This window comes from Ranitomeya variabilis, chromosome 8 (genome assembly GCF_051348905.1).
Source record: "Ranitomeya variabilis isolate aRanVar5 chromosome 8, aRanVar5.hap1, whole genome shotgun sequence".
Lineage (NCBI taxonomy): Eukaryota > Metazoa > Chordata > Amphibia > Anura > Dendrobatidae > Ranitomeya > Ranitomeya variabilis.
Genome location: NC_135239.1, coordinates 54,627,388 through 54,654,052, shown reverse-complemented (window position 1 = coordinate 54,654,052; position 26,665 = coordinate 54,627,388). Strand labels below are relative to the sequence as shown.

The window sequence follows — 26,665 nt, the reverse complement described above, 5'->3', positions numbered from 1 at the left end:
TACCCAGCACGGTGCGTGTGGTACCCAGTGGGCACACGGGCGGCACACGTGTGCCACACTGATGTTCACCAGAAACGCAGGGGCACACGGACACGGATAATTCCGGTATCGATTGTTTCCGGTACCGGAATTATCTGGACCTGTGGGACAGCCCTAAAACTCAGCAAAAGCCGTGTGAACACACCTGTATATGGGCAGCAACAGAAAGTACGAAAGTCGCCATCTGGGAGCAATAGTCACCTACGTCCCTCCACCTCGCCTGCCTCCCTGCCCATCCCAGCCTCCTCCGCCTCCTCCCCGCCATTCCCGCCTCCTCTCTCCTCCCTCTCAGGACTTGCTCCCCCTCCTTCCCAAGCTTCACACAACACACAAGGAAGGAGCCACAAGCAGCAGAAGAGCCGGACACAGAGCTGCCGTCCTCCCTGTGCACTCACACCCGGACACAGCAGCGCTCTGCCCCACGACACCCAGCAGCCGGAGCCATGAGCTGGGGCACGGAGCTGTGGGTAAGTGTGTGCCCTCTGCTCCGGCGCTTTGTTTCCTGGGAGGGGTGTGAAGGTGATTTGGAGGTAGTGCGGCTGCAGCGCCAGGTGCTGCACTTTGTACACACTGCAGGCGGCGGCTTCCTCCCGTGCATGCGGATGAGAGCTCCTAGTTTGGGGTCTGACGGTAGGGCCATTGTGCGGCCGCCCCTGGAGCTGCTTTGTGTGCGGGGTGTGCGCAGCCAGGTGAAGGGCGGCTTTTGTCTTCCTGCCTGGAGCAGACAGATCACACCCTTTCTTTCATGTCCTCTTCCTGGCTGCAGTCACTATCTGCTCCTCACAGATTGTGGCCTCTTCCTCTATGGTGGGCACGATGCCCTGACCTCGCTGCATATTGGCATTAGGTGCATTACTACAATGATCACATGCAGTATTGATCTCCAGAGGCACAGTCCGTCCCCCCCCATTCTCCAGGGGCACAGTCCTTTCCCCCCCCCCCATTCTCCAGGGGCGCAGTCCTTCCCCCCCCATTATCCAGGGGCGCAGTCCTTCCCCCCCCCCCCCCATTATCCAGGGGCGCAGTCCTTCCCCCCCCCCCCCATTATCCAGGGGCGCAGTCCTTCCCCCCCCCATTATCCAGGGGCGCAGTCCTTCCCCCCCCCCCCCCATTCTCCAGGGGCGCAGTCCTTCCCCCCCCCCCCCCCATTCTCCAGGGGCGCAGTCCTTCCCCCCCCCCCATTCTCCAGGGGCGCAGTCCTTCCCCCCCCCCCCATTCTCCAGGGGCGCAGTCCTTCCCCCCCCCCCCATTCTCCAGGGGCGCAGTCCTTCCCCCCCCCCATTCTCCAGGGGCGCAGTCCTTCCCCCCCCCCCATTCTCCAGGGGCGCAGTCCTTCCCCCCCCCCCCATTCTCCAGGGGCGCAGTCCTTCCCCCCCCCCCATTCTCCAGGGGCGCAGTCCTTCCCCCCCCCCCCATTCTCCAGGGGCGCAGTCCTTCCCCCCCCCCCCCCCCATTCTCCAGGGGCGCAGTCCTTCCCCCCCCCCCCCATTCTCCAGGGGCGCAGTCCATCTTCCCCCCCCATTCTCCGGAGGCACAGTCCGTCCGTCCCCCCCCCATTCTCTGGAGGCACAGTTGCCCCCCATTCTCCGATTTTCTGGAGGCCCAGTCCTTCCACCCCCCCATTCAGCTCCTTGTTGCCAGTTTTAGTTGTTTTGTGTGCAAACAATGCAGAGTGATGGAGTGTAATCCCATGCTAATAATAGAGCTGGTTATTACAGGAGTCAGTATTGCGCACACTTACGCACTGTAACCTGGCTGGATCAGGTCCCCCTCCCCCAATGGAGATGGATACATTGAGATATGGAGGGGCTACTATATAATAACCCCCATTTAGGGCATCCTTATACGAGTAGTGTCAGACGTTCTCGGGGGGCCTGGGCTTGTCACTGAGAAATGTCTGTCCCAGGCTGATGATGATGATGATGATGGATTTGGGATTCTGTATCTCACAGCGCGATGAAGGATTTCTGCAGACACAAGGATAAGACTCGTACACTGGACGTAACCTAGGAAATTGCTTATAAGGCGATTCCCTAATTTACTGCTATTAGCAGAATTGCTCCCTTCTTACATGGGATTGGCCTCGTAATACAGCACATTAGTAATTCCCTCTGCTGTTGTCTGGTCGGATTACAGGCTGCTGCTTATGGTCGCATACTGGAATATTTTTAGGATCTGTACGACCCCCCCCAGATTTACACCATTATGGTCCTCTGACACACTGGGTTTGGCCCTGTAGTATGGGGTCTTCACCAGTGTACTGGATGTGATTCAAGGCCTGAGCGACACTCTAGTTACTGATCGCACAACTGGGAATCCGTCACCCGTCGGTTCATATGGTTCATAGGCAGTGGTGTGAGAAAATGCAACGTAGAGGTGAAAATCACTTCTGTTTAGCCCTTTCGGTGACTATTTCCTACATCCTGTGGTTTCACAGGGCAGTAAGACCACCTGCAGAGTGAGCCTGGGCAGCGGAAATGAGTGCTCTGATTACTCACTGATTCCTGGAGATCTGTAGAATAGGGGGCTCCGGTCACACATGCACGTCTTTAATAGTAGCCTGATATGGGCAAATACTCTGGTTCCTCTTCATTCTTCCATGTTGCATGCTCCAATATTGTAATGTGCATGCAAATGTTTTGCTATGGTACATATGTTTCCATTCGTAAATATTGCAATACTGGCGTTTGTGTTGGTCGGAGCTTGGAAGTTCTCATGGATGTAAAATATTCTAAATCTATAATGACTAAGGGCAGGAGGTTATGGAAATGTTCTGAATCAGTAGATTGATTCATCGGGATATTATTACTTTGTTATTACAAGTGCTTAGATTTACCCGTGATCACGTCCTTGCGTTCCCCTTCATTTTATTTAAAGATTTGGACTTTCTGCAGCTTCAACTTGTTCCTGAATAAGAGGATCTGTCTCCTCTCCACACGTGTGTCCCCCAAAATAAAGTTTATAAAGCTTCTCTGTTCCTGTATGAGAACATTGACGGACGAGTGTTTCCAGTTTGGAGGGTGTCCCTATACAATCAGTGCTGATACTGTGTGTGGAAACCCCTTTAACAAGGGCAGTGGTAACGCCCAGTTGTCAGTTTGTTTATAAATATTGGGGAGGAATAACAGAGGAACCAAAAACAGGAAATGTTGTAGCCGTATGAAAGTATTGCCATGCACCTTGTGCAGGTAGGAAGACTGTGCTGGCTGTGAAAATCTTTAGGGTCTAGCAATCTTCATGATGCTATAGACAAATCTCACATTAGGCGCACGTCAGCACCAGACAGGAGACCATGCCCAGATATATGTATGGACCATGTATGAAGCTCTGTGGTCCTTATGATTAAATAATAGGCATCCTGTTCTCCTGTATGGTGCCTCCATATATAATATGGTCATTTATGAGGTCTACCGTTCATACTCCTCCTTCTCATTGACATGGCCCTGTTTTGGTTTTCTTTCATTTGAGAAAATAACTTTTTCACCAGTGTGCTGGATCCAATTTTCATTCATTTGTGGTCCAAGAATTCAATTTTATTGTCCTCTGTTTTTCTCGTATGCAAAAAAAAAAATAATAATCCCATCATCTCCTCTCCATTGGTGTTCGTGTGCTGTCTGTTTTTTTTTTTTTTTTTTTTTATCACGGACCCTTTGATTTGAATGGGCCGAGTTTGGGTCAAAAGTAGACCTGTATACATTTTTTCCGCTGGATACTTGGTCAGTAAAAGAACAGACATGTAAACAGCGCCGTGGACTACGATTGGGGTGTGTTATATCCATGAGACTCGCCCTTATAACCGGTAGGTGAAGGACATCTCTGGATGAGACTTTAGGGATATGTTCACTTTACGTTCTTGCTACATGTCGGTTCTTCAGTCAAAAGCCCTGAAAAATGTGATTCGAGTGGACCTCCTGAAGGGGCCATTGATTTTTAGTGAGGAAGGCAATGCCATTTTGGGCTCTGTCCTGGTCTCTGCTGCAGCAGTGTCAGTCTTCTTGAGGTGGGCACCAAAGCATGGATGACTGCACTTTTGTACCGACCTCAAGAATAGGGACAGTGCCAAAAAATGAGGCCATATAGAGCACAAAGAGCCTGCCTGCCCTCATTACAGTCCATGGCCCTGTTGGTCGTTCCGCTTGAATCCTGCTCTTCAAGGCTACAGATGAAAGTTCCAGTGGAGCTACTGAGGTGTTGCCGAAAAGCAATAGGAACCTTAGTGTCCTGTTTTCAAGTTGTGATATACCGTAATCCAAAGGAGTGGTTGCCTTCATCAAAAATAATCCATGTGTAGCCGAAGACAAGTTATATTTCCACATTAGAAGGGTAATAACTTTTCAGACTATGGCCAAAATGAATATCTTGGAAGCCTCTCGATTTGCATGGCTTCTGAGCTCTGTCCTATTAGTAGTAAAGTATTTAATTATTTTTTTTGAACTCGCACTTAATCCTAATTGTTGTAAAGCGTAGCTTCAGTCAGAACGCAATATTGAAGTGTGGGTGTAATCTATGCAGTTACTACTAATTTGTGTCTTTGTAACTCTGGAGGAAATCCTCTATTTGGTGCTATCCCAGGTAGGATTTCTTGTCGATGCCTTCGGAAAAACCAAACCAGCTGGGATGTCCAAATTGCAGTGGCCAAAATCCACAATCTGTGCAGCTAAAAACAGTTTCCCATCTGATCTTGCAGAATTTTCAGTTGCTTCTTTCTCAGCTAGAACATATTGTGGCCAGGACGCCGGATAGTGTCTTTTCAGGATATCCAAAGTCTGTTTTTGTTTAAATCTATATAGAAAATCCTGTTTCTGATCTATTAACGTATGTTGTTCTGTAAATTACTAGATGACAGGTTCCATGATGATCGCATTAGAGCTTTGGCTTTTTTTTTTTTTTTCCACATAAATCTTACAAATCCTTTGCGATTTGTATATTGTGATTATTCCTACATTTTGTAAATGCTTTAAATGTGTTAGATCCATGAAGGCATAATCATATATCATTAGCATTGTAAATCGGGCATCATGTTTGCAGCGTATTCTCCTGGGCAGTGCTACTTTCCCTGTAGAGATGCTGAGAGGTGGCTGACTTGGATGTCTTTTTTTTTTATTTTTAATTTTAATTGCAAATTTCCACACTATTTAGGATACAATTAGATATACCGGTAGTTTTAATTTTTTTCCAAAACCGAACATATGCATTTGGATATTGGCATGTAGGGAAGTTTGTGAATAATTGGATTTTCTCATGACAACAAGTAATCACCGAACTGCTGGATGTGGAATGGCATCCGTTTTTTTCCCCCAAAAAACTTGAATGGGCGAGTGTCATCCTATTTATAGAAAATCGTGTGAAAGGATAAAAGTGCTCCATCCTGCCAATCGGTACTGGTCCCAGTGGTCAAACCACCATGATCAATAAGTTATGTTCTATTCTGTGGATAAATAATAACTTGTTCTCACTGGACAATTCAATTAAAGTTTGATTCTGGGTTGAGAACCTACTGGCCCCATCTCAAATTCCTTGGTGTGCCGTTATTTACCACCTGATGTCCTCTTTGGTTAGTATGATTTATATTTACTATATATTTTTATGCCCCAAAATTGACAAAAGTATTCTGTTAGTGACACGTTTATTGGCTAACCAGAAGGTTTGCAAGCTTTCAGAGCACAGGGGATCCTTCTTCAGGCTTGGAAACCTTCAGGCTTGGAAACCAGCCTGAAGCAAGAACCTCTGTGCTCTGAAAACTTGCAAACCTTCTTCTGGTTAGCCAATAAACGGGTCACTAATAGAATACTTTTGTCAGTTTGGGGCTAAAAGTATTTACGGTACATCGATCGGTGCTTTGTATAGCAGACATGCCCTTTAAACAGCAAATACAGCAGAGTGAGTAACGTGCTGACAGCGGCCTTTTTAGGGCTTTATCTTTCCTATGTTTTTTTTCACCTGCTGGGGAGAGGGATCTTATGTAGTTTTAGATTTCCATATCTGGATCTGTTTCTTTCTTTGTTTACCTGTAAATATTTGGTGCATATACAAGAAAAATGAATCGTTCACCCATCGAGTGCTCTTTTTCCTATAGTGACCGGCCATGTAATCATGCTTTGGCGAGTATATCGGAGTACTACCTTCTGGCCTAATAACCTGTAGCAATACTTTCCAACAACTGAGAAAATTCTCATCCGTGCGTTATATTCTTAGAATGTTGCACTATGTATGTCAGGGGTGGGGAATCTTATTTCTGCAAGGGGCCATTTTGTATTTATACCATAATTCGGGGGCCGTATAAAATGATCAACTTGATATGTATCCTGCTATATAAACATTTAATGAACTCGCCCCTAATGAAATGCTTCTCTTTGGCGTGGCTGTGATATCAGGTGGTATCGATATTGCTATTCGCAACTGACTTTCCAGATTTTCGTCGGTCTGGAGTGCAGTCAACTCTTTGTAATGAATTTTGAAAAGACACTGGGGGCATGCACATCACAGGAGGGGTGGTCCTGGGCCAAATACATTACAGGAGACATTGGGGGCATGTATGTCACAGGAGAGGTGGTCCTGTGCCATATACATTACAGGAGATGCTGGGGGCATGCACGTCACAGGAGGGGTGGTCCTGGGCCGTATACATTACAGGAGACGCTGGGGGCATGCACGTCACAGGAGGGGTGGTCCTGGGCAGTATACATTACAGGAGACGCTGGGGGCATGCACGTCACAGGAGGGGTGGTCCTGGGCAGTATACATTACAGGAGACGCTGGGGGCATGCACGTCACAGGAGGGGTGGTCCTGGGCCGTATACATTACAGGAGACGCTGGGGGCATGCACGTCACAGGAGGGGTGGTCCTGGGCCGTATACATTACAGGAGACGCTGGGGGCATGCACGTCACAGGAGGGGTGGTCCTGGGCCTTGTACATTACAGGAGACGCTGGGGGCATGCACGTCACAGGAGGGGTGGTCCTGGGCCGTATACATTACAGGAGACGCTGGGGGCATGCACATCACAGGAGGGGTGGTCCTGGGCCGTATACATTACAGGAGACGCTGGGGGCATGCACGTCACAGGAGGGGTGGTCCTGGGCCTTATACATTACAGGAGACGCTGGGGGCATGCACGTCACAGGAGGGGTGGTCCTGGGCCGTATACATTACAGGAGACGCTGGGGGCATGCACGTCACAGGAGGGGTGGTCCTGGGCCTTATACATTACAGGAGACGCTGGGGGCATGCACGTCACAGGAGGGGTGGTCCTGGGCCGTATACATTACAGGAGGCACTGGGGCTGTCACTGCTGTCTCCGTTGCTGGGACGGTAGTGGGGGGCCGGAGGAAAGGATTTAGTGGCCGTGGGCTGAAAGATCCTCACCAATGATGTATGTAATGCTTCATACGTGAGCCATTTATCATATCAATTTTTATAGCTCTTTTTGGTGTTTTTTTGGCTGTGGAAATGCCCAGGATAGGCAATAACTTGCTGATCGCTGGGAGGTCCAACCAAAGGGATCCCCTATCCATCCTGAGAGCGGTGCTCATAAATTCCTCCATTATAATTTATTAACGATCTTGTGATTGCCAAGTTCAGAGTATCCCTTTAAGTGTTTTACTGACAACACAGAAGTTTTGTCAGAAGTGTCAATGCAATATTAAAACATCGAAAAGCAACATTTAAGTGCTTTTATGGATGTGGCACGTATCCATAACTACATTTCCCATATGATAGAAATGAGGCATCACTTCTTCTGGGATAAGGAAGGGAAAGAGCTGTACAAGTATTGATCTATTTCAATGAGGGTTTATTATAAAGCGTTTGTTCCTCCTCAGCACCTCTTGTCACGGGAGCCACAACCTGTATTGGTGTCCTGCGCACATACATCTGTACCTTCACAGAAAATTTTACGCTTTCTTTACATCTTTAAAGGGTTGTACCCGCTATAATTTTCGAAGTATTACTCCATTCAATAGGATCAATGTTGATGGACAACTACAGAACTCTGCTGCAGAAGTTGTAAACCCATACACATTGTATAGAGCGTCAGGGTGCATGCACGACTGCTGCTCCATGCAGGCTCATTCTCATGAGATGATGGGTGCAGTGTGGAAAAAGGTGGGTTTAGGAGTTGGACCCCTACGCTAATAATTGCTGGGCGTCCTAGCAGTCAGACAGTTATTACCTATCAACAGGACCCATTTCTATTATGTAAAAAGACCTTTAAATTATAATAAAGTAGTTGTATAATATGAGCAAAATCATGGTTGCTTCCTCCTAGTGCGGATCGATTGGATCTTGGTACACTGCAGGGTCAGTAATCTGTAGCTTCTGGATAGGCCTTGTGGACGTGCCACCAGGGCTGTGGAGTCGTAGTCGATATAAAATGGTCTGACTCCTAAACTTTATAATACATTGGGTACAGTATTACAATGCAGGACGTGCTGTAATTTTTTTCATAATTTAGGAAAGTTATAAAATGCCCCATAAATGTCTGTTCTATTCCTGATCTAAGGATCTTGGCTTTTAGTTGAGATGAATCTGTGCTGCACTCTATGTACATGCTCAGTAGTGACCAGGGCTTCTAGGATTGGAGTTGAGCTGAATCTATGCTGCACTTTATGCACATGCTCAGTAGTGACCAGGGCTTCTAGGGTTGGAGATGTGATGAATCTGTGCTGCACTTTATGCACATGCTCAGTAGTGACCAGGGCTTCTAGGGTTGGAGTTGAGCTGAATCTGTGCTGCACTTTATGCCCATGCTCAGTACTGACCAGTGCTGTGGGGTCGGAGATGTGATGAATCTGTGCTGCACTTTATGCACATGCTCGTTAGTGAGGTTGGGCTGTGGGGTCGGAGTTGAGATGAATCTTTGCTGCACTTTATGCACATGCTCTGTAGTGACCAGTGCTGTGTGGTTGGAGTCTTGGACTACTGATACCACCACCCTGCTTGCCACATCAACGGCTCCTCTTTTGATTAGCCTGCCTGGTGCTACTTCATTGTTGCACACATGATTTTCCACCAGGCCGGTTAATCAAAAGAGGAGCCGGGCATCCCGGCAGTTAGGAGGAGGTTTGTTGGGCTCATGTCCATTGGCCACTGGATATTGACCTGGCATTATACCAGGGTCAATTAGCTCATCTCCATCTTGCGGACCTAAAGTTCTGGTAGAAAGCAGCCATAATTTCGGCTTTAACCTTTTTCACATAGACCTCAAATACTGCACCTAAAGATGTGGATTGATTTGTGAGAATCTGTTCCATTGGCTAGGCCAGTAGTTCTTGGTCACTGTACTGGAGGCTTGCAGCAAATCTCTTCTCTTCCAGGTAAGATTTGTGAGCCTCCCATCCAGCGGACAGAGACTACTTACCTGAACAATGGACTAGATGCCCGCGAACTGATGCAACCATCACTAACTGCAGTCTACCTCCTAGATGGTAATTCTTGGTGATGGCTGCAAGAGCATTTGCAGTATTAACACTGTAAGGGGTAATCTGCCCCCCCCCCAATCCAGTGCTGCTCCTCTGTACTCTCCTCTTTCCGGTGGGATGTCATGAGCTATATATTCCAAAAACCTATTCGGAATGTGTGACTTGTTTCCACAGGGTATTTTATATTGTCAGTTGGATTTACATGCAGATTTTACTACTGATTTTACTCTTACAATAATTAATGTAGAAGGCATACTGTGATTTCAGTTTTGTAAAGATAGACTTGGTTGGAGCCCCTCTGAGCAGATATTTATGATATATTAGATTAATATGTTAATGTTAAAGCCCTTAATAGATAATTTTATCTGGTGTAAATCCTGCTGTTTCCCTGAATCTGATGATGTTTTCCTTTTGTTCCTGCGCCTCTCCATTCCTGAGATATGGCCCCCTCTTCCTTGTATAGAAATATAGTCTTGTTAACCAAGGGGGCAGGGCTCTTATGGAGACTCCCACGCCCACTTGGCTTAGAATACTAGATTTTTTTTTTTTTACAGGAAAGGAGAAGCCATATCTCAAGAATGGTGAGGCGTATGAAGTAAAGAAAAAAATTGCCAGATTCAGGATAACAACAGCATATATACCAGATTTAAAAAATACATATTTCTGGCAAGTGGCAAGTCCTCTTTAATGACAATATTGTAGTTCGGGAACGTCCCTGGCCGATGCCTGGTGTCTATTTTAGGTGTATTAAGCCATTGACAGGCAGTTGTGACCTTTTGAGCTCTGCACACATCGTGGAGTGTAATTCGCCCCTTACACAGGTCCCATGGGTTAATAGCATTACGTTGACTCATGCGGTGTGCAGGCATTAGTCTGCCACTCTGGGCTGGCAGTAACTCGAGGAACAGGCATGACTTGTACGACCTGGTTAGGAGTCCAGAACCCCATGGATGTAATTTGAGCACCTACAGTACCCGGCACAGGATGTCGTGGATTACAGCCTGAGATCACTGAATATTTGTGCAGTGAATCAGATTTTGCAGTTTGCGTTCCTTCGTTTTATTTATGCGTGAAAATAATTCCTTGAATTTATTTTGTCTTTGCCAAGTCTGGAAACGAGATGTGCCTCTGTACAGATGAGACTTGCCGGATCCTATATATGTATAAAATGTTTTATCTACCCTGCATATAATGGACGCCCTCAATACTTTTATAGTTGCCATGACGACGAGCGAGTTCCGAAGCCGAGAACACACACTGAGCATTTGGATGTTGCTCAGATATGCCAGTATCATCTGGCATCGGCTCCTGCTATGACGCCAGAGTGCAGACGGCTCAGGCGCGATTCCTACAGAGGGGCTGCTTCCCGACAGACTGGCCCGGATCATAAATACATTTCCAGCTGAATTTGTGCACATGATTAAAATAACATTTTCTGTTGTGTTTGCCGTTACCGTGGCCAGTAATTCAATTTGTAGGATTTTAAGGAATCTTGCATCGAAAAAGCACAGCTCCCCAAGTACAGTAATGCAATGTCAGAGAGATCTTGTTCGCTTTTGCCATTTCTGCGCGTGATTTTCTTATGGATTCCTTACATTACATTGCCATTAATGGCGCTCGTACAATTATACTCGATTTTACTTAATGGCTGATTAGCAATGGGTTTGGCTGCTTTCACTTATTTGCAAATATGCAAGTATGTGGAGGAGGGAGGTTGGGCGTGAAGGATAAAGTGGACCACATATTTAGACATCTGAAGAATGGAATGTCAGTATGTGTGTGTGTGGGTATATATATATATCTACTATATAATTGCCTAAGGGTACTTCCGTCTGTCCTTCTGTAACGGTTATTCGTTCGCTGATTGGTCTCGGCAGCTGCCTGTCATGGCTGCCGCGACCAATCAGCGACGCGCACAGTCCAGAAAAAATGGCCGCTTACTCCCCGCACTCACTGCCGGCGCCCGCATACACAGCTCACACAGGGTTAATGCCGGCGGTAACGGACCGCGTTATGCCGCGGGTAACGCACTCCGTTACCGCTGCTATTAACCCTGTGTGTCCCCAACTTTGTACTATTGACGCTGCCTATGCGGCATCAATAGTACAAAATGTAATGTTAAAAATAATAAATAAAAAAAAAAAACCTGCTATACTCACCCTCCGCCGCCTTTCTCGCTCCTCGCCACGCTCCCCGGACCGCTCCATTACAAGCGTCAGCTTGCGGTTCGGTCCCGTCCCAGGGCTGGTGTGCGGCAAGGACCTGCCGTGACGTCACGGTCATGTGACCGCGACGTCTTCATAGGTCCTGCTCCCACCAGCCCTGGCACTTGCAATGGAACTCGGCTTCAGGAAAATGGCCGCCGCGATCTCGATCTGCGCATGCGCGGCATCCAGCGGCCATTTTCCTGAAGCCGAGCACTACCATCTGCACAGGATCCCAGGAAGAGGAGACACGGGACGCCGAGGAGCAGCGACAAGAATGGTGAGTATGATACACTGCAAGGGGCCCTCGGATCGTTAGGTGAGTATGTTTATTTTTTATTTTTTGGCCCTGTGACATACGTGCCTCGGTAATATCCTACGTCACTGGGCAATATCCTACGTGGCTCTGCTGTATACTACAAGGCTGGGCAATATACTACGTGGCTGGGCAATATACTACAAGGCTCTGCTGTATACTACAAGACTACGTGGCTGGACAATATACTACAAAGCTGTGCAATATACTATGTGGCTCTGTGCAATATACTACGTAGCTGCGCAATATCCTACGTCGCTGTGCTGTATACTATGTAGCTGGGCAATACACTACGTAAATGGCCAATATACTACGTGGACATGCATATTCTAGAATACCCGATGCGTTAGAATCGGGCCACCATCTAGTATATATATATATATATATTTATTTAGATGGTGGCCCGGTTCTAACGCATGGGGTATTCTAGAATATGCATGCCCACGTAGTATATTGCCCAGTTACGTAGTATATTGCCCGGTGACGTAGTATACAACACAGAGCCACGTAGTATATTGCCTAGTTACGTAGTATACAGCATAGAGCCACGTAGTATATTGCCTAGTTACGTAGTATACAGCACAGAGCCACGTAGTATATTGCCCAGTTACGCTGCGGCGCACAACGCAAATGTGAACGTAGCCTTAGATGTTTTTACTATTGACGCTGCATAGGCAGCATCGATAGTAAAAACTTGGTCACACAGGGTTAATATCGGCGGTAACGGAGTGAGTTACCCGCGGCATAACGCGGTCCGTTCCCGCTGGCATTAACCCTGTATGAGCGGTGACTGCGAGGAGTGTGGGGCGGACGCCGGGCACTGACTGCAGGGGAGTAGGGAGGGACTAATCGGACTGTGGCCGTCGCTGATTGGTCGCGGCAGCCATGACAGGCAGCTGGCGAGACCAATCAGCGACTTGGATTCCATGAGAGACAGAGGCCGCGACCAATGAATATCCGTAATGGCAGCTCCATTATTCTTTCTTATGCTAAGTTCACATTGGGCGTTTTTTTTTTTTTTTTCCCTGCAGGAAAGAATCTGTGGCAAAAATGCAGGTTTCGGTGCCTTTTTTCCATTCAATTCAATGGGAGAAAAAAATGTTGAGTGACATTCTCTACATCCAAAAAAACCGCAGCAAGGCACAAAATACTGGTGACAAAAAAAAAAGCTGTGTGCATGAGATTTCTGAAATCTCATAGAAATAGCTGGTACTGTCAAATGCAGCTGAAAATTAGCATTAAAAAAACACCCAGTGTGAACCTAGCCTTAATTTTTGGAGCAAAAATTCTCCAAATCCGCCTCAAAAACTGAGTTTTTGAAACAGAAACTCCATGTGAACACACCCTTAGTATTGCGTGGCTTCTGCTTAGTCCATTTTCCTACTATGGAAAATCATCATTTTCAGTTTATTTATTTTTTTAAAGAATTTGTTCAGTTTAGTCAGTCTGATCAGAGAGGTGATCACCAAACCAAGAGGAATGAAGTATCAGGCTAGGGTCACACAACCGTTGGGCTGATCAGGGGGCTGATCAGACCAGTTTTCTCGGATGAGAGATTAACAGTTGAGTGACCCTAGCCTGATACTCCATTCCTCCTGTGGTGTTGCTGAAGGGAAATTGAACACTTCCTGCCAGGTTTCGCCACAGATCTCCTTTATATAACTTATTCTTTCAGCGTTTTTTAACTTTCATTATTTTAATACATTTTTTACACTCGATTTCTGGTTTAAAAAGAAAGCTATAGGGAAAAAAAAGTCATACCTAAAGCCTGCTGCACAGTAAAAAATTAAACAAACCAAAAGCCCATATCTGGCTACATCGTATTTGACCTTCCTGAACAGCACTCCTGCACATGTATATTGGATACCGTAAGTCATCGGAAACAGACAATTTCATCCATAACGATTGTTTGTTTTGACCTAACACTGACCAACAAAAGTTTATTGTTCAAAAGCACAGTTAGACACGTTGGATTTTTTGGGGCCAATGATGAGTTCTGGCTACGTCATTGGTGGAAGGGCTCACAGACACAAAAAGAGGACTTAAAAATCCTCCAAAAAATTGAAAAAAAGTCACAGAGTAAAAAGCAGAGATGATTACCTGCTGAAGCCTCCAAACAAATGCACTATCAGGGTGCAGCGGATCCGATAAATGATGGCATTGGTGGAAGGGAATCAACTTGTGAATTCTGAAATGGTTTTATTTTATTATTCTGCCAACTAACAACTGTCCAAGTGTCGAATTATCGCCATTAGTATATTTTTGGCTAGTATGTAGTAGGTCGCTGTACAGTATACAGAGGACTTTCCATTTATCGGATTTGGCGTCCCACGGGAAGCTCCAGCTCAGTCTGACCTTCTTGTTGGTTCTGTACATTTATGAAGTGGGCAGTGTTTTCGTTGGAAGTGTTCTTGTTCTCTGCAGTTTTGGATTCTCCAGGACCGCCTGTCCTTACCTCGGTGCACAGATAGCAGAGCGTGCACTATATATATTTAATGAGCAGCTCGTTTCCTTACATGTGTTCTGCTGTCAGAGGCTCCACTTACATCTCCTTTTTCAGGCACGTTGGAGGTATACAGTGGGATTATTCTACAATCTGTACTCCGATGAGCCCTAGGCCCTCATTCAGCCAGCATGTGCCAAAAGAGTAGTAGCACATGTCGGAGAATGCATGTGACATATTGTGTCTGTAAAACAAGATGTGGCCAGAGCCCGAGGCTCTCCAGAGTTCACATATCCATTTTATGTCCCATTTTAGAACCAGAAAAACCAAACTGATGGCAGTGTCAGAATAGTCACAAAATGGACACCACGCCGCGCCTTACCTGCGTACCTGTGCTGTGGGGTAAGACATGCAGGGGAGGCACGGTTTGATCTTGCCACTGTGCTGGCCATCTTGGACACATCTGGAATGGAGCGCCGATATGAACAAATAGACTGCAAGAGGAAACCGAGGTCACTGTACAAAAGAAATATATATCCACTATTCTGTCCTAGCAGTCACTTTACAATACATCTATCACCAGATTTTGAAAGGCCTATCACATTTATGATTAAATAGATCTTAGACCAGAACAAGCTGGTGTACTTATTATACAATTTGTCAGAATGCCTATGTAATCCTTACAGTTAGCAAATGAGTGTCTAAATGGACTCGAAAAATTCTCATTCAGTTAGCCATTCTGACACGTATCAAAGTCAGCACAACAGCCTCATCAGGTGCAAGATCTATTTAATAATACATGCAGTTAATATTTTTATCCAGTGAAGATCTGCTCCAACAATCATAGTAGTTCTGCTTATTGCTATGCATCCCTTCGCTTGTGATGACAGCTGAAGACTTGACGAAAATCTGAAAGCAGGTTTAACTATTTAGCCAGAAGTCGCCTTCTTTCCTGACTGTCTGCACAAATCATTTAGGATGTATAGGAATAATAGTGTTTCTAGGGCTTGTATTACTGGTCTCCAGTTGACTGGGAATGTAACCAGAATATCCCTGGGCATCGCTGCACATTTACCAGATATGTCTGCAAAATGGAAGTGTTTTATTTTCCAGGCACCCGCTGCATTAATAATTTCCTCCGTGCAGAGAATTATCTTCTACTGTCACTTTATAGGTTGTTCCAGCAGATTATCAGGTCTTGTCAGTCATTTCGGAGTTGTGCATTTTATAGTTCTAATTGATATTGCAGAGGTAATCTTACCTCCTCGTTGTAGCACAAGGAGACGAACACATCTGCATTTTTTGGTTGTGACTGGTCTGTTCTTTTTTGATACAGGAAAGAAATATATCTTGGTACCGTGTTAGCCAAATCATTTAGGATGTATAGGAATAATAGTGTTTTTTGTAATCTTGGTAGTAATAGGTTTTCAACAAGTGCCATCTATTTATTTATTTTACTCATTTATATATAGCGCCATTTCACAGCGCTTTACAGACATTATCATCTATCATCCAATTAATGGTCTTAACCTAAACCATTATACCTGAAACGTTCTACATGTTTCAAGTGATGAAACATAACCCTTCCCTTCTTTTATATGGTCTTGTTCACAAACTTGTGTTTTTTTTTGTTGTTTTTTTTCTTGCTGCGTTTGCTGCAAAAACTCAGGTTTTGGCAGCAGAAAAATCTTCAGCAAATTTTTAATTCCTGCACATACCCATAAGGTGGATCCTGCTACTCAATATTTCTGATCAGACCCACAGGTATTGTGTTGCTGCAAGGAACAGGGGGGTAGTAGTGCCACACGATGTCCTTCCATATACAGCAGGACTCTGGGAAGATAATTAGCAGATGAAACAAAGCAGATTAGTAGGACTCACATGGTAGCCTGGTGCGGATTAGTGAAACCCTTTGACTGCCAGACGGCATTGTGCATTATAGCCTGACATTATATCCATTGTTCTTTTCCTTCTGATAATCCTCCCTTCCTGGTAATTGGTATGTGAAAAATGTGAGTTTTAGAATTGTCCCCAAATTACATTATAAGAAAAATGTACAATTTTGCATTAAATATTGAGGATTTGGACAGATCTAGCTGCTGTAAATGCTGACCATGTGGCCAAACTTCCCACAAACTCCCCCAAAATGTTGGCGCACTTCTGTTTATTCCTGGCCAGGTAAAAACTCAATACTGCGCTCTATGCTTTATTAGTTAGGTCTGCGATAATGGCTGTGATAGACCCGCATAGGCCAATGAGAGAGTGCATAATCATGGTAGCATGCTAAGATTTATATGTATACAGTTATATCAGTGCGCCCCATCTGTTTCACATGTGCATGGACTCACTCCTCCTTGTTTCCTTGACCCTGGTGATGTCCAATAAAGATTTTTGTACTTAGATGGGATAGATATTTGATCGTTTTTTCATTTGTGGTCTAGTATAAGTATTGTGGATGACATTTCCCAAGCTCCTCATTGTACTAGACTTCTGAAATATTCATCTTGTTAATTTGTGCTGTGGATATCGCAATGCAAGCGGTGAAATGTGTGGAAATCCTGCGACGAAACCCATAGTGGAAAGGGCGTGTAAGAAGAACCATTTCTGGGGTAGCTGGTGGCTCTCATCACTGCACGGAGAAAGTCACATGCAGCAGATAAAATACAGCTAGTTTCTATTAGTAGTAGACTGACGACAATAAAGAGTGTTGAGCAATTGGTTTCTGCTGTATCATGTCAAAGTGCAGGAGCCGGCAGGTAAATCCTGCTGGGGGATTAAATCCGTCCGCGGAGTGACATTTCTGCACTCCTGTCATTGTCTGCCACTGTGTGCAGAATTGTTGAGCCAGCGAGGGGTTCTCGGAAATCTTCATCTTAACACATTTCTCTCCAGAGTAATGTGCAAATATCAACTGCATAAACGATCTGTCAATATCATCTGTGACAACCGAGTGTAATGCTCCCTTCTGAGTATCTTAGTCATAGCTAGGTCTTTGTAAGGTAAGTGACAATCATGGCCGCTATTACAGTTGTCATGGGGATTGTCACCCCGGTTGCCCATAATAACAGGACTAGGCAGATGTGCTGCTCGTCAGGCTATGACAGCTGCGGTAGTAATCCTATAGGAAGCTGTGATGTTAATCTTATTCATTGTCATCCAGCTCTAAGTAATCAGTGGCTGAATATCATTCTAATACCTTGAAGATCCCTCAGATGCTTCCCGTTTTATATGGTTGCTGTCAGTCCTTCGGCATTCTTGGAATGTCAACATTCTGTGCGAACATATCGGTCATCCATCCTGGTATGTAGTTACCCGTTTGGGAGTGGAAATGGTTTTCCATGGAAAGTTGGGAGCGGTGTACTCATCTTTATTATAGAGCTATCCATAGGCTGAGATGGAAATATGGAGATATGTCGCCGGTTCGGGATAGCTCACTTCCATCAAGTCATCTTGGAATTCTATTTGCCCCAATTTTTTCTAGTTTTATTTTTTGGATTTGTTTACAATCAGTCAGTAGAAAATTCTGCTTAGATGTAAAGTAGAGGGCTGATGCCCTTAATTGACAACCTTATTACGCATGCCTAAATACCAGCTTTGTGTGAATGGGTAAATTACTTGATAAATTAAAGATGGTCTTGCTGAAGCTTTTGGAGTTCTCTTGTGTGCCGATTTGCAGCAATCCTAATTACAGGATTATCCACTGTTGTCACCAACCTCTCTTCACTAACCTTCTTCCCAAAGTATCCGTTCAGAGTATTTGGTAGAGTGGTCCGGGAGCAGTACCAAATGGGGGAAATTTAGAGATGTTTGGCGTTAGTATCACATCACTAAACTCCTCTTTTAAAGCCTCAAACATATTCGGTGAATGTCAATGGAACTTTGACCATCTGATGAGTTTGGGGGTTTCCTGACAAATGTCGGGTGAGCAGGATCAAGCAATTGAAATTTCAATACCTATCTTGTGAGGGCTCGCTTATGTTTGATGGGCGTCTCAAGTGTAGGGTAAGCTTTAAGACTCCCATAGACATTGGACTGATGTGGGATCAACCTGCGAATATCATCCGGTTCAGCAAACAGTCCAATGTGTATGGGGGCACCTGACAGATGATATCTAACATATGGAGCTGGCACATGCATTTTTTTTTTTTTTTTTTACGCTGCGTATTTTCACTAAACTGTTTTACCAAAGTGGATGGAATTTATAGAGATCTCATGCCCGCTGTGCTTTTATTTTATGCTGTGTAAACCGACCTGAGGAGCGTTTTTTTTTTTTTTTTTTTAATAATCCGCGATATGTAAATTTCTCCTGCGGGTATGTAGAACTAGCAGGAACGCGGGATGTTGTCACGGACAGGGGGCAGATCAAGATTTAACATTTTTATTTAACAACACACTCCATGCAGGGAGTGATGGGTTGCAGGATAGTGATAGGGGGCTGGACGGAACTGGAGAGGGGCAGATGGGGACAGGGACGAATGTAAGTTCAGTAACTAGAGGTGAAACTTATCAGACTGTAGTCGTCTTCTGTGCGGCGTCTCAGGGTTCCAACAAAGGCATTGGCAGCAGCAGCACGTGATGTCTCGATGTAGTCTGTGACGAAAAGGGGATCCAACGGTGGCACCGACAACAGTGGCGCAGTCCTTGAGGAGACCGTCACTTTCTCGTGCCCACATATGTCTGGCACGGTACCGAGTCTAACATGCGAGACTGCCGGAACGAGACGTCGCTCCGCGGTGTACACTGAACCTGGGTGGCAGTCACTGGCCTAGACACCTGCCTCTCACGATATCACGCACCTAGTCAAGTCTCTGACGTCGAGTCTTGAGTTTCCTCCAGACACGGAGGATGGCGGCGGACTGTTGGCTAATAGTCTACCAGCGGTGAACCTCTGCGAGGGGGTACTGTGGCGCCGACCTGTATACATGGTCCGTCTGTCCTGTCAGCGGACACAGCACCCGACTCACCGCTCTGACTCTTTTCCCGCGTACAGCGCTATTTATGCCAGCCCCCACCTATCACAGTCACATGCAAGGGTCTGTCCTGGAAAGTATGTCTTCCTTCTTGCAACATGGGTGACAGTCCCGGCAGATCCGGAGCCGGCGTGAGAAAGGTATCCCCGTACTGGTTCTTCCCCTTACAGGTACGCTGTTATATGTACAGATTTTCCCCATAGAATATCATTAGATTCGGAAAATTCACAGGTACAAATCGCATGTAATTCGCACATGACTGTATCAATGAGATCTTGTCAAATACCAGGAATGATCAAAACAAAACGGCTTTATTTAAGACCTGACTTAAAAAAAAAAAAAAAGACAAAAAAAGCATTATGAAAAATGCAAGTGACCTAATTTACCAAATGGGTGCAGAAAATCTGCAATATAAAAACTAGCTAATAGTCATTGTAATAACGCAGCGAACGGGCTGATTCAGACGTCTGTGTCCTGTACGGACAGGCCGCGGGTTTTCCCACCCAGTACGTGACAGCCACCTAGAAATGCATGAAAGCAGTTGTTCGGGAGACCCCGGAGCCTGTCCGAGATTTGACAGAGCGAGCGCTCCTGCATATGGAGAGTTGGGCGAAACCACTGCCGGCCGAACCGTCATTCAGTGGGTCGCTATCTAAAGTGTATGTGGGGGAGCTTTAGACGATGACATGGTGACAGACTGCCTCTAAAATCACAAGCTTGTTTGCATTGCTTTTATCTTATTAGATCTAATTTCAGATTTTTGTGGCTGTCACTTTAAGCCCCAGTTCTGTGGTCTGCAGAGCATTTACTTAGCTTTCCGCTCTCTGCCCAGAGCTTCTTGCTATTCTAGAGTTTGTGACGCCACAGGCTGCGAATGATTCCTAATGAATCTCATCTTGTGACTCGTTTACAGAGGCAACTTCACACTTCTGCTGTAATATTCATGAAAATCAAACACTGTGACAACCACGGCATTGACAACTTTGCTCCGAGCCTCCAGAGCTAAAATCGGATATCGTCTGTTTATCCAAATATCCCACGGCATCAGACTGTGAACGTCAGGAGAGAAGGGAAATAAACCGAGAAGCAGCAAATCTGTGCGTGAACTATTAACTGAGGAGACTCCCTTTAATATGTCATTAAGTCATGGATTATATCAGAAATTTCCTTCTGGGTCATCGTGTATAAAACCAAGTATGGCTGGTTAATAAGTTCTCCAAAAGCCAAACCCATCTGCCTCATGTTACTCTGCAGTCTGCCCGAGCTGAGTGGTGGCTTTAGGGCACGTTCACACTAGCAGGATTTGGTCAGTATTAGTAAGCCAAAATTGGAGGAAAAGTATAATAGAAACATGTGACCACTTCTGTATTTATCACCCACTCCTGGTTTTGGCTTACACATACTGACTGTGAACGTGGCCTTAATGGCTGCAGTTATCAGGTGTTGCCCTTCACCTATACATTTGGTCTGTTAGGTCCACGCTTCTCAGCAATTTTACGTTTCTGATTTTACAATCTGATATTCCATGTCATTCTTATATTCACACAATCAGTGACGCCATAGACCAAAGATGCTTCATAGCATGTATGTGAGTGATCCCTGGCGTTGAGGTATGGTGCACATTGTAATGATACTTTCTATCTTGGTGTGAGTAGGAAAAAAAAATTCCATTGTACATAACTCACAACTTGAAACTGTCTACATTGTTATGGATACATTTCCTTCCAGATTCCTGAACACATCTGTTTGATATTCAGCGGAGGTCTGCAATGCCTGCACAGCCAAAGCACCATGGTCCATGGTACATTAGGATACAAATGGGACTACCACGGAAAATAGTGGAAATCATGGCCGTGCAAGAGGTTCTCCTGAACTTAGAAGATGGACTTGGGTAGACATTTTGGCTTGGTTGTATGTCTGTACATATGAAGCACATCCATAACCTCAAATGTTTCGACTTTGAAGACTCCACATGAAGAATTTTGAGTCTCCTGTCTGCAGATGCTGAAGGAAAGGTGACCAGTGTTGGGGCAGTGATAAATGACTTATTTGTTTAGCTCGGTTATCACTGCTTCATTATAGGTTATCTTCAGAAGTGAGACCGATGCTTTCACGTAAAGGAACAATAACCACAGAATGCACCAAAATATACCAGCAATTCCTCCTGTAATCTCTTCCCTTTTCATTATCCTATTTTGTATTATATTACAATTAAAACTAAGAACTCTACAAAGCAATCTTTGTCTAGGAGGTCAGCCATGTCCTGTGCCTTTTCCTCGATGCTCTGTGTGTGGCTGTAGGACAACTTTCAGTCTCGTGCCCTGTCTGTAAGGACTCATTCAGACATCCGTTTTTCACGCATGTGATTTCTCCATGATTTTCACAGAACACATGCCCATTATAATCTTTAGGGCTGTTTGTATGGTCCCCCGCAAAAATCACATGTTGGTTTTCTCGCTGCATCTTGGATGAAAAATACCAGTGTATGTCTATGGAGCCATAAGTATCTGTGTGCTTTCCATGATTAACATAGTAAAAGATAGGAGAAACTTTGTAATCTGGCCATATGTGAAAACCACCGATAGTAAAACTGACACTCGGATCCAAAACGCCGAAAACAATATTTTTCCTGGTGGTTCAGTGAGAAGAAATCCGGGGGGGTCTCTGGTTTCCTATTATTGTAATCAGTGGTGCCCCAAGAAATCAGATTTTTAGCACTTTTCTTGTGGACAGGTGGTAAACATTTGGTTGCATGAAAACATTTTTTTAATCTACCTTCCGATGGGTCCTTACAATGTGATTCCCCTAACCTGAAGCATTATTTTGAGAAACATCACTTTCCATCAGGGAAGAGTCAGATCGGCCATGTAACTGTAACGCGGATTGCAATGCAATGTTCGGACTAGCCGTCAGCATGTGTTTGAGGTTGTCCAGTACTTTTATATTGATGGCCTATCCTTAGGATAGATCATCAATGGCTGATCAGCTGTTATCGGACTCCGCTGGACGGAAGTGCTTACTTACGAGCTGGCAGTCTACTTACGGTGGGTCATGCTTGGGGTCGAGAGAGCCGACTGCCAGCTTGAGTATTGTGTTGGGTCCCTTATTTTGTTATAAGACCATCTGACTCTTACCTAAAGGTGCATCATTCATGCGAACATACTTTGTGTCTGAGTGCTGTTGGTGTAAATTAGAAACCTTCCATGCACAGCACTCGGACCAATATTAGCCTGTTTACTAGTGCAGGGGGTACATGTTATACGGACTGCATGGGAACAAAATGCAGAATGCTTTAGTCTGGTTCTATTTAGGGGCCAAACCAGTGCATGTAAATGTAGCCGCTCCTGCATCGGCGCCTACGGTGCCCCACTCAGCCTACCCGCTGGTCTTAATACGTTCTGTGGCCATGTGCGTCTAACTCGTGCATTGAGGTAGCGCAGCTGTAAATATGTTCGTGTGAATGTGCCCTTGTTGTAATTCATTGATAGTCGTTTGTTTCCCTGTCTATCTACCAGCGTTACTAAACAAGCCGACTTATAAATATGATTATTGTTTGCTGGTTGTCAGACGGAGAATATAGATAGATAAGGATTTGGGTGAGTAGGACGATCATCTGAGGCTCTGTGACATTAGACAAACGATAGAAGGCAGAGGAAATAGGAAATCATATCCTTCCCAAGTCGCTGCCTGCATTATTTACATTCCTCCTCTTAGAAAGAGAATTCTGGCTATAGGTGCCAGCTGTGACCCATTAACGCGTATTGTGGAATTCCTTCCCTTCAGGGTATTTTCAGTGGTTTCCCCTTTTGCCTGCGCCCTGTAGTGATGAGTGTGTGGCTCATTTAATAGTGCGATTTAGGAATGGCTTCCGTTATAGCACATATTGTGATACCGCAGCTAAAATTGAGGGGTGCGTGTACAAAAAGTTCTGGAGAACTTCTCTAATGCAAAACATCATAGTAAGAAATGTGGTAGCGGTTTATTCCTTAGAGCATTGATCACTTGAGGTTTGTCCATCCCTAGTGCAGCATTTACGGTATTTTTTTTTTTTTCTGCTCATGGTTTTCCATTCATTACTAGAATTCCAAATGTACAATTAATACATTAAATTGTCATTTTCTTTAATTGCATACTCCTTATTGTTCCTTCCACCCTGCGGCTCCGAGCTGGGCATACCCCTGACTGTTTCTACTTGTTTTGCATTACTGGTAGGTAATTATGGTGCGTGGTTTATGAAGCGTTTGCTGTTCTCTATTTTTATTATCTAATATGTTTCGAGAACAGGATAATGAGTAATGTGTCACCCATTCATTGCAAGATCCTTAGAGAAGAAATCTGCTGATTAAAGGGGACATCAAATCTAAAGTTGAGCTCTTTTTTTTTTTTTTTTCTTTTGCCGTTATTGAAAATCTGTTGTCAGAAAAGCCATTAAATGTTCTTTAAAGGGAAAGTGTCACGTTGAACATGGTTTCTCATCTGCAGACTGCATGTGCATGCAAGAAGAGAAGTAGCTGAGAAGATTGATACTTGTTTGTATAGGATACATTTTATTTCATCCATCTACATCCCTGCTCTGTTTAGGAGTCCAGCGGGTGGTCACATTCAGTGATTGACGGTCTTCTCTGTCTATTTAACCCATCACTGACCGCAACACTCTTATCATCTACCTTAGGCATTACCACTGAGACGAGTGACTGACCAGCTAGTACCAGCTCTTTTATATTTTATGGCATTTCCTCCTTTTAGCCACATTTTTTTTTTTTTTCCCACGCGTGCAAACCTTTTTTGGAGAACCTGTGTCTAGTTCAAAAGTGGCCAGATTTTGTTTTTTGTTTTCCTCTTTGTTTCCCTTTTTTCTTTATTCCCAGTGTTTCCCTAAGTATTCAAGTTTTTAGTTTTTGTAACCTGCCATACGGTTCCAGAGATATGAGCCTACCGGTATTTAATAAGTGTTAATTTTTTTTTTTTTGTAAAAGTTTGATGTCCTTTACAAAAGGTACAATATTGCAGAGCAGACGAAAGACACAACCTAAGAGAATCATGTGAGTAATGCACCCTTTAAAAATTAGCGCCAAATATAAAGGCCTATATCTCTGGAATCGTATGACAGATTGGAAAAAAAAAAACAACAAAAAACTACTTGGAAGAATAAAAAATAAAATAGGAGAAAAAATGGCTATCTTTCTATTTTTGTCCTGGTGACAAGTCCTCTTCAGCATAAATGGTTAAACTTGGAGCAAGTTGGTGACATAGGTGCCCCCTAACTACAGGTGAGAGCCATTGTTTGCAGACTTAAAACGTTAAAGAACAACCAGTTTATTGTCCAGACGTTCCCGACTTGTTGGACAAGTATCCGATACTTTCCTTCCCAGTGCTTAATAAGTGTTACAGGGCATTAAAGCCTCTTTTGTGGGGTCGGACATGGATTCCTCGGCTTATTCTAACGTTTTGCTTAGAGGGAATGTAAAATGATGTGTTGAGAAATCTATGTTCACAGGCTGGAATTCCGATCACCTTACCTCAGTTGTCCCTGGTGAGGTTACACATCCAGCTTGTATCAATGCCTTTGGCAGGAACATGACCATTTCATTCTCTAGAACATGTCATTTTTTAGTACTTCCAGCTGAACAGGAGGGGAGGGAGGAATATGCCTTTCACTTAATAGGAACAGTATGGCTTTTTAACTGCTTTCCCCCCAGACAATGCTTTTACTGTGGGAAGCAGCAGATCCTTCTCTGTTTTTGTGACGGCTAGCGAATGTGTTTCTCTTTTGTACAAGGCTTTACTTAGAGTTCCTTTTTATTGTTCCATAGCATCATGTATAGCATTGTATGACGTTACTACAGGATTACTTGTTGATTTAATCACGGCAATTGAGAACTGCAAAAAGATGCAAGTTTTCTGCCGTTTAGTTTGTGTATGTTCCACAATATGGCTGGTTTCAAAATCGTTCAGGTTGCTCTTGGAAACAGACTGCGGAGGATCTCTGCTGCCGTCAGACATGTGACTGGAACTTGGCTGGAACAGATGTATGGGCGGCCTCCTATAATGCATTGCTCAATGGTCACGCAAGATGTTAAAAATACCGACGTTGTCACTTGTCCTCATGCATAGTCATATAATGTGTCTATAACTCTGTAAACTCATTTGTATGATCTCTCAATACATGATGCCTTCATATTCTGGAATCCCAAGTGTGCCATGGTTTGTTTTCTGACTGATTCTTTGTCTTTTTGCTGGAGGTATACAGAATTATAGTTTGGCTTATTAGACCATGGATGCCATACTTTTATGTTTATTTTAACTGTAGGGCTTGATAAACTATTAATTTATGAACTAGTAGATAAAGGGGTTATTCAGCGCCTCTTACTACTTCCTCATCTGGAGGTGAAGGCCACTTCTTCTGTTGTCTGTTAGCCATTTGCCAGATGTCCTACACGGGTGGCAGGCATCTATTGATTGAAATAGGACACTTGTACAATACCTGCTAATGCCCAGCAAGCAGCCTGGAGATTCCACCTCAGTCGTGACTTCCGCCTCCTGACTGAGAACCTTATTGTAACACAGATTTTGGCTGATCCCTCTGAACAAGGCCAGTTAGGAAGTGTAGGTGTTGAGCACAACCTTCTAATTTGCTTCTTTAAAGGGAATCTGTCACCAGGTTTCCCCCATATGAGATATGGCCACCACCTTTCTGCCCTGATATACAGCATAATAATATGTTGTATGCATGCCCCCTGATCTGGTCTGCCCTGGGGGGAGGTCAGGTCCATTGGGTGTTGTTAGTCCTTGTCCAACACCACCCTTCATTTTTTGATGCCAGTCATACCAGTGATCACCTAATAATAAGGTTACGTTCACACTCTTATGTACTGTGTATATTGGGAGGCTATTACTATGTAGGTAGCATTATGTTGCCCATAGTGTCCAGTTTTTATTTTGTCTCCTATAGAATCGCTTGGTAGAGTACAATATTATATACTGTCGTAGAGAAAAATAAAACATAAAGACATTTCCAGAGAAGTGATATATCACCCTCCCATTGAACATATGGGATTAATTATAACTGGTGAAGTGAGAAATAGCTGACATATCATCCATTGAAGTAGGGACCTCCTTTGACCAGGTAATTACAATAGGAAATTTGCTCTGAGAGCCAGCCACTAAGCCGGGGATCCATTTATGCAGTCGGGGAAGTACACTTACCGGGCCAGAGCATCCGCTGATGAAAGCACTGTTCTGAAACGTTATGGAGCCAGTAGTCAGTGATAAA

At 44.6% G+C, this 26,665-nt stretch overlaps 1 protein-coding gene across 6 annotated transcripts in view; it reads left to right on the top strand.

Annotated features, from left to right (window-relative positions):
- The first annotated feature begins 244 nt into the window (after positions 1-244).
- The window catches only part of FNBP1L (formin binding protein 1 like), a 151,602-nt gene continuing 125,181 nt past the window's right edge, over positions 245-26,665 (top strand). For 3 of the 6 annotated variants that reach the window (XM_077278656.1, XM_077278654.1, XM_077278655.1), the window contains exon 1: positions 343-506. In XM_077278656.1, coding sequence (XP_077134771.1) covers positions 483-506 — 24 coding nt within the window. In that variant the 5' untranslated portion in view covers positions 343-482. Of the gene's footprint in view, positions 507-26,665 lie in introns of all 6 variants that reach the window. The other 3 variants (XM_077278659.1, XM_077278658.1, XM_077278660.1) reach the window with 2 other exon arrangements.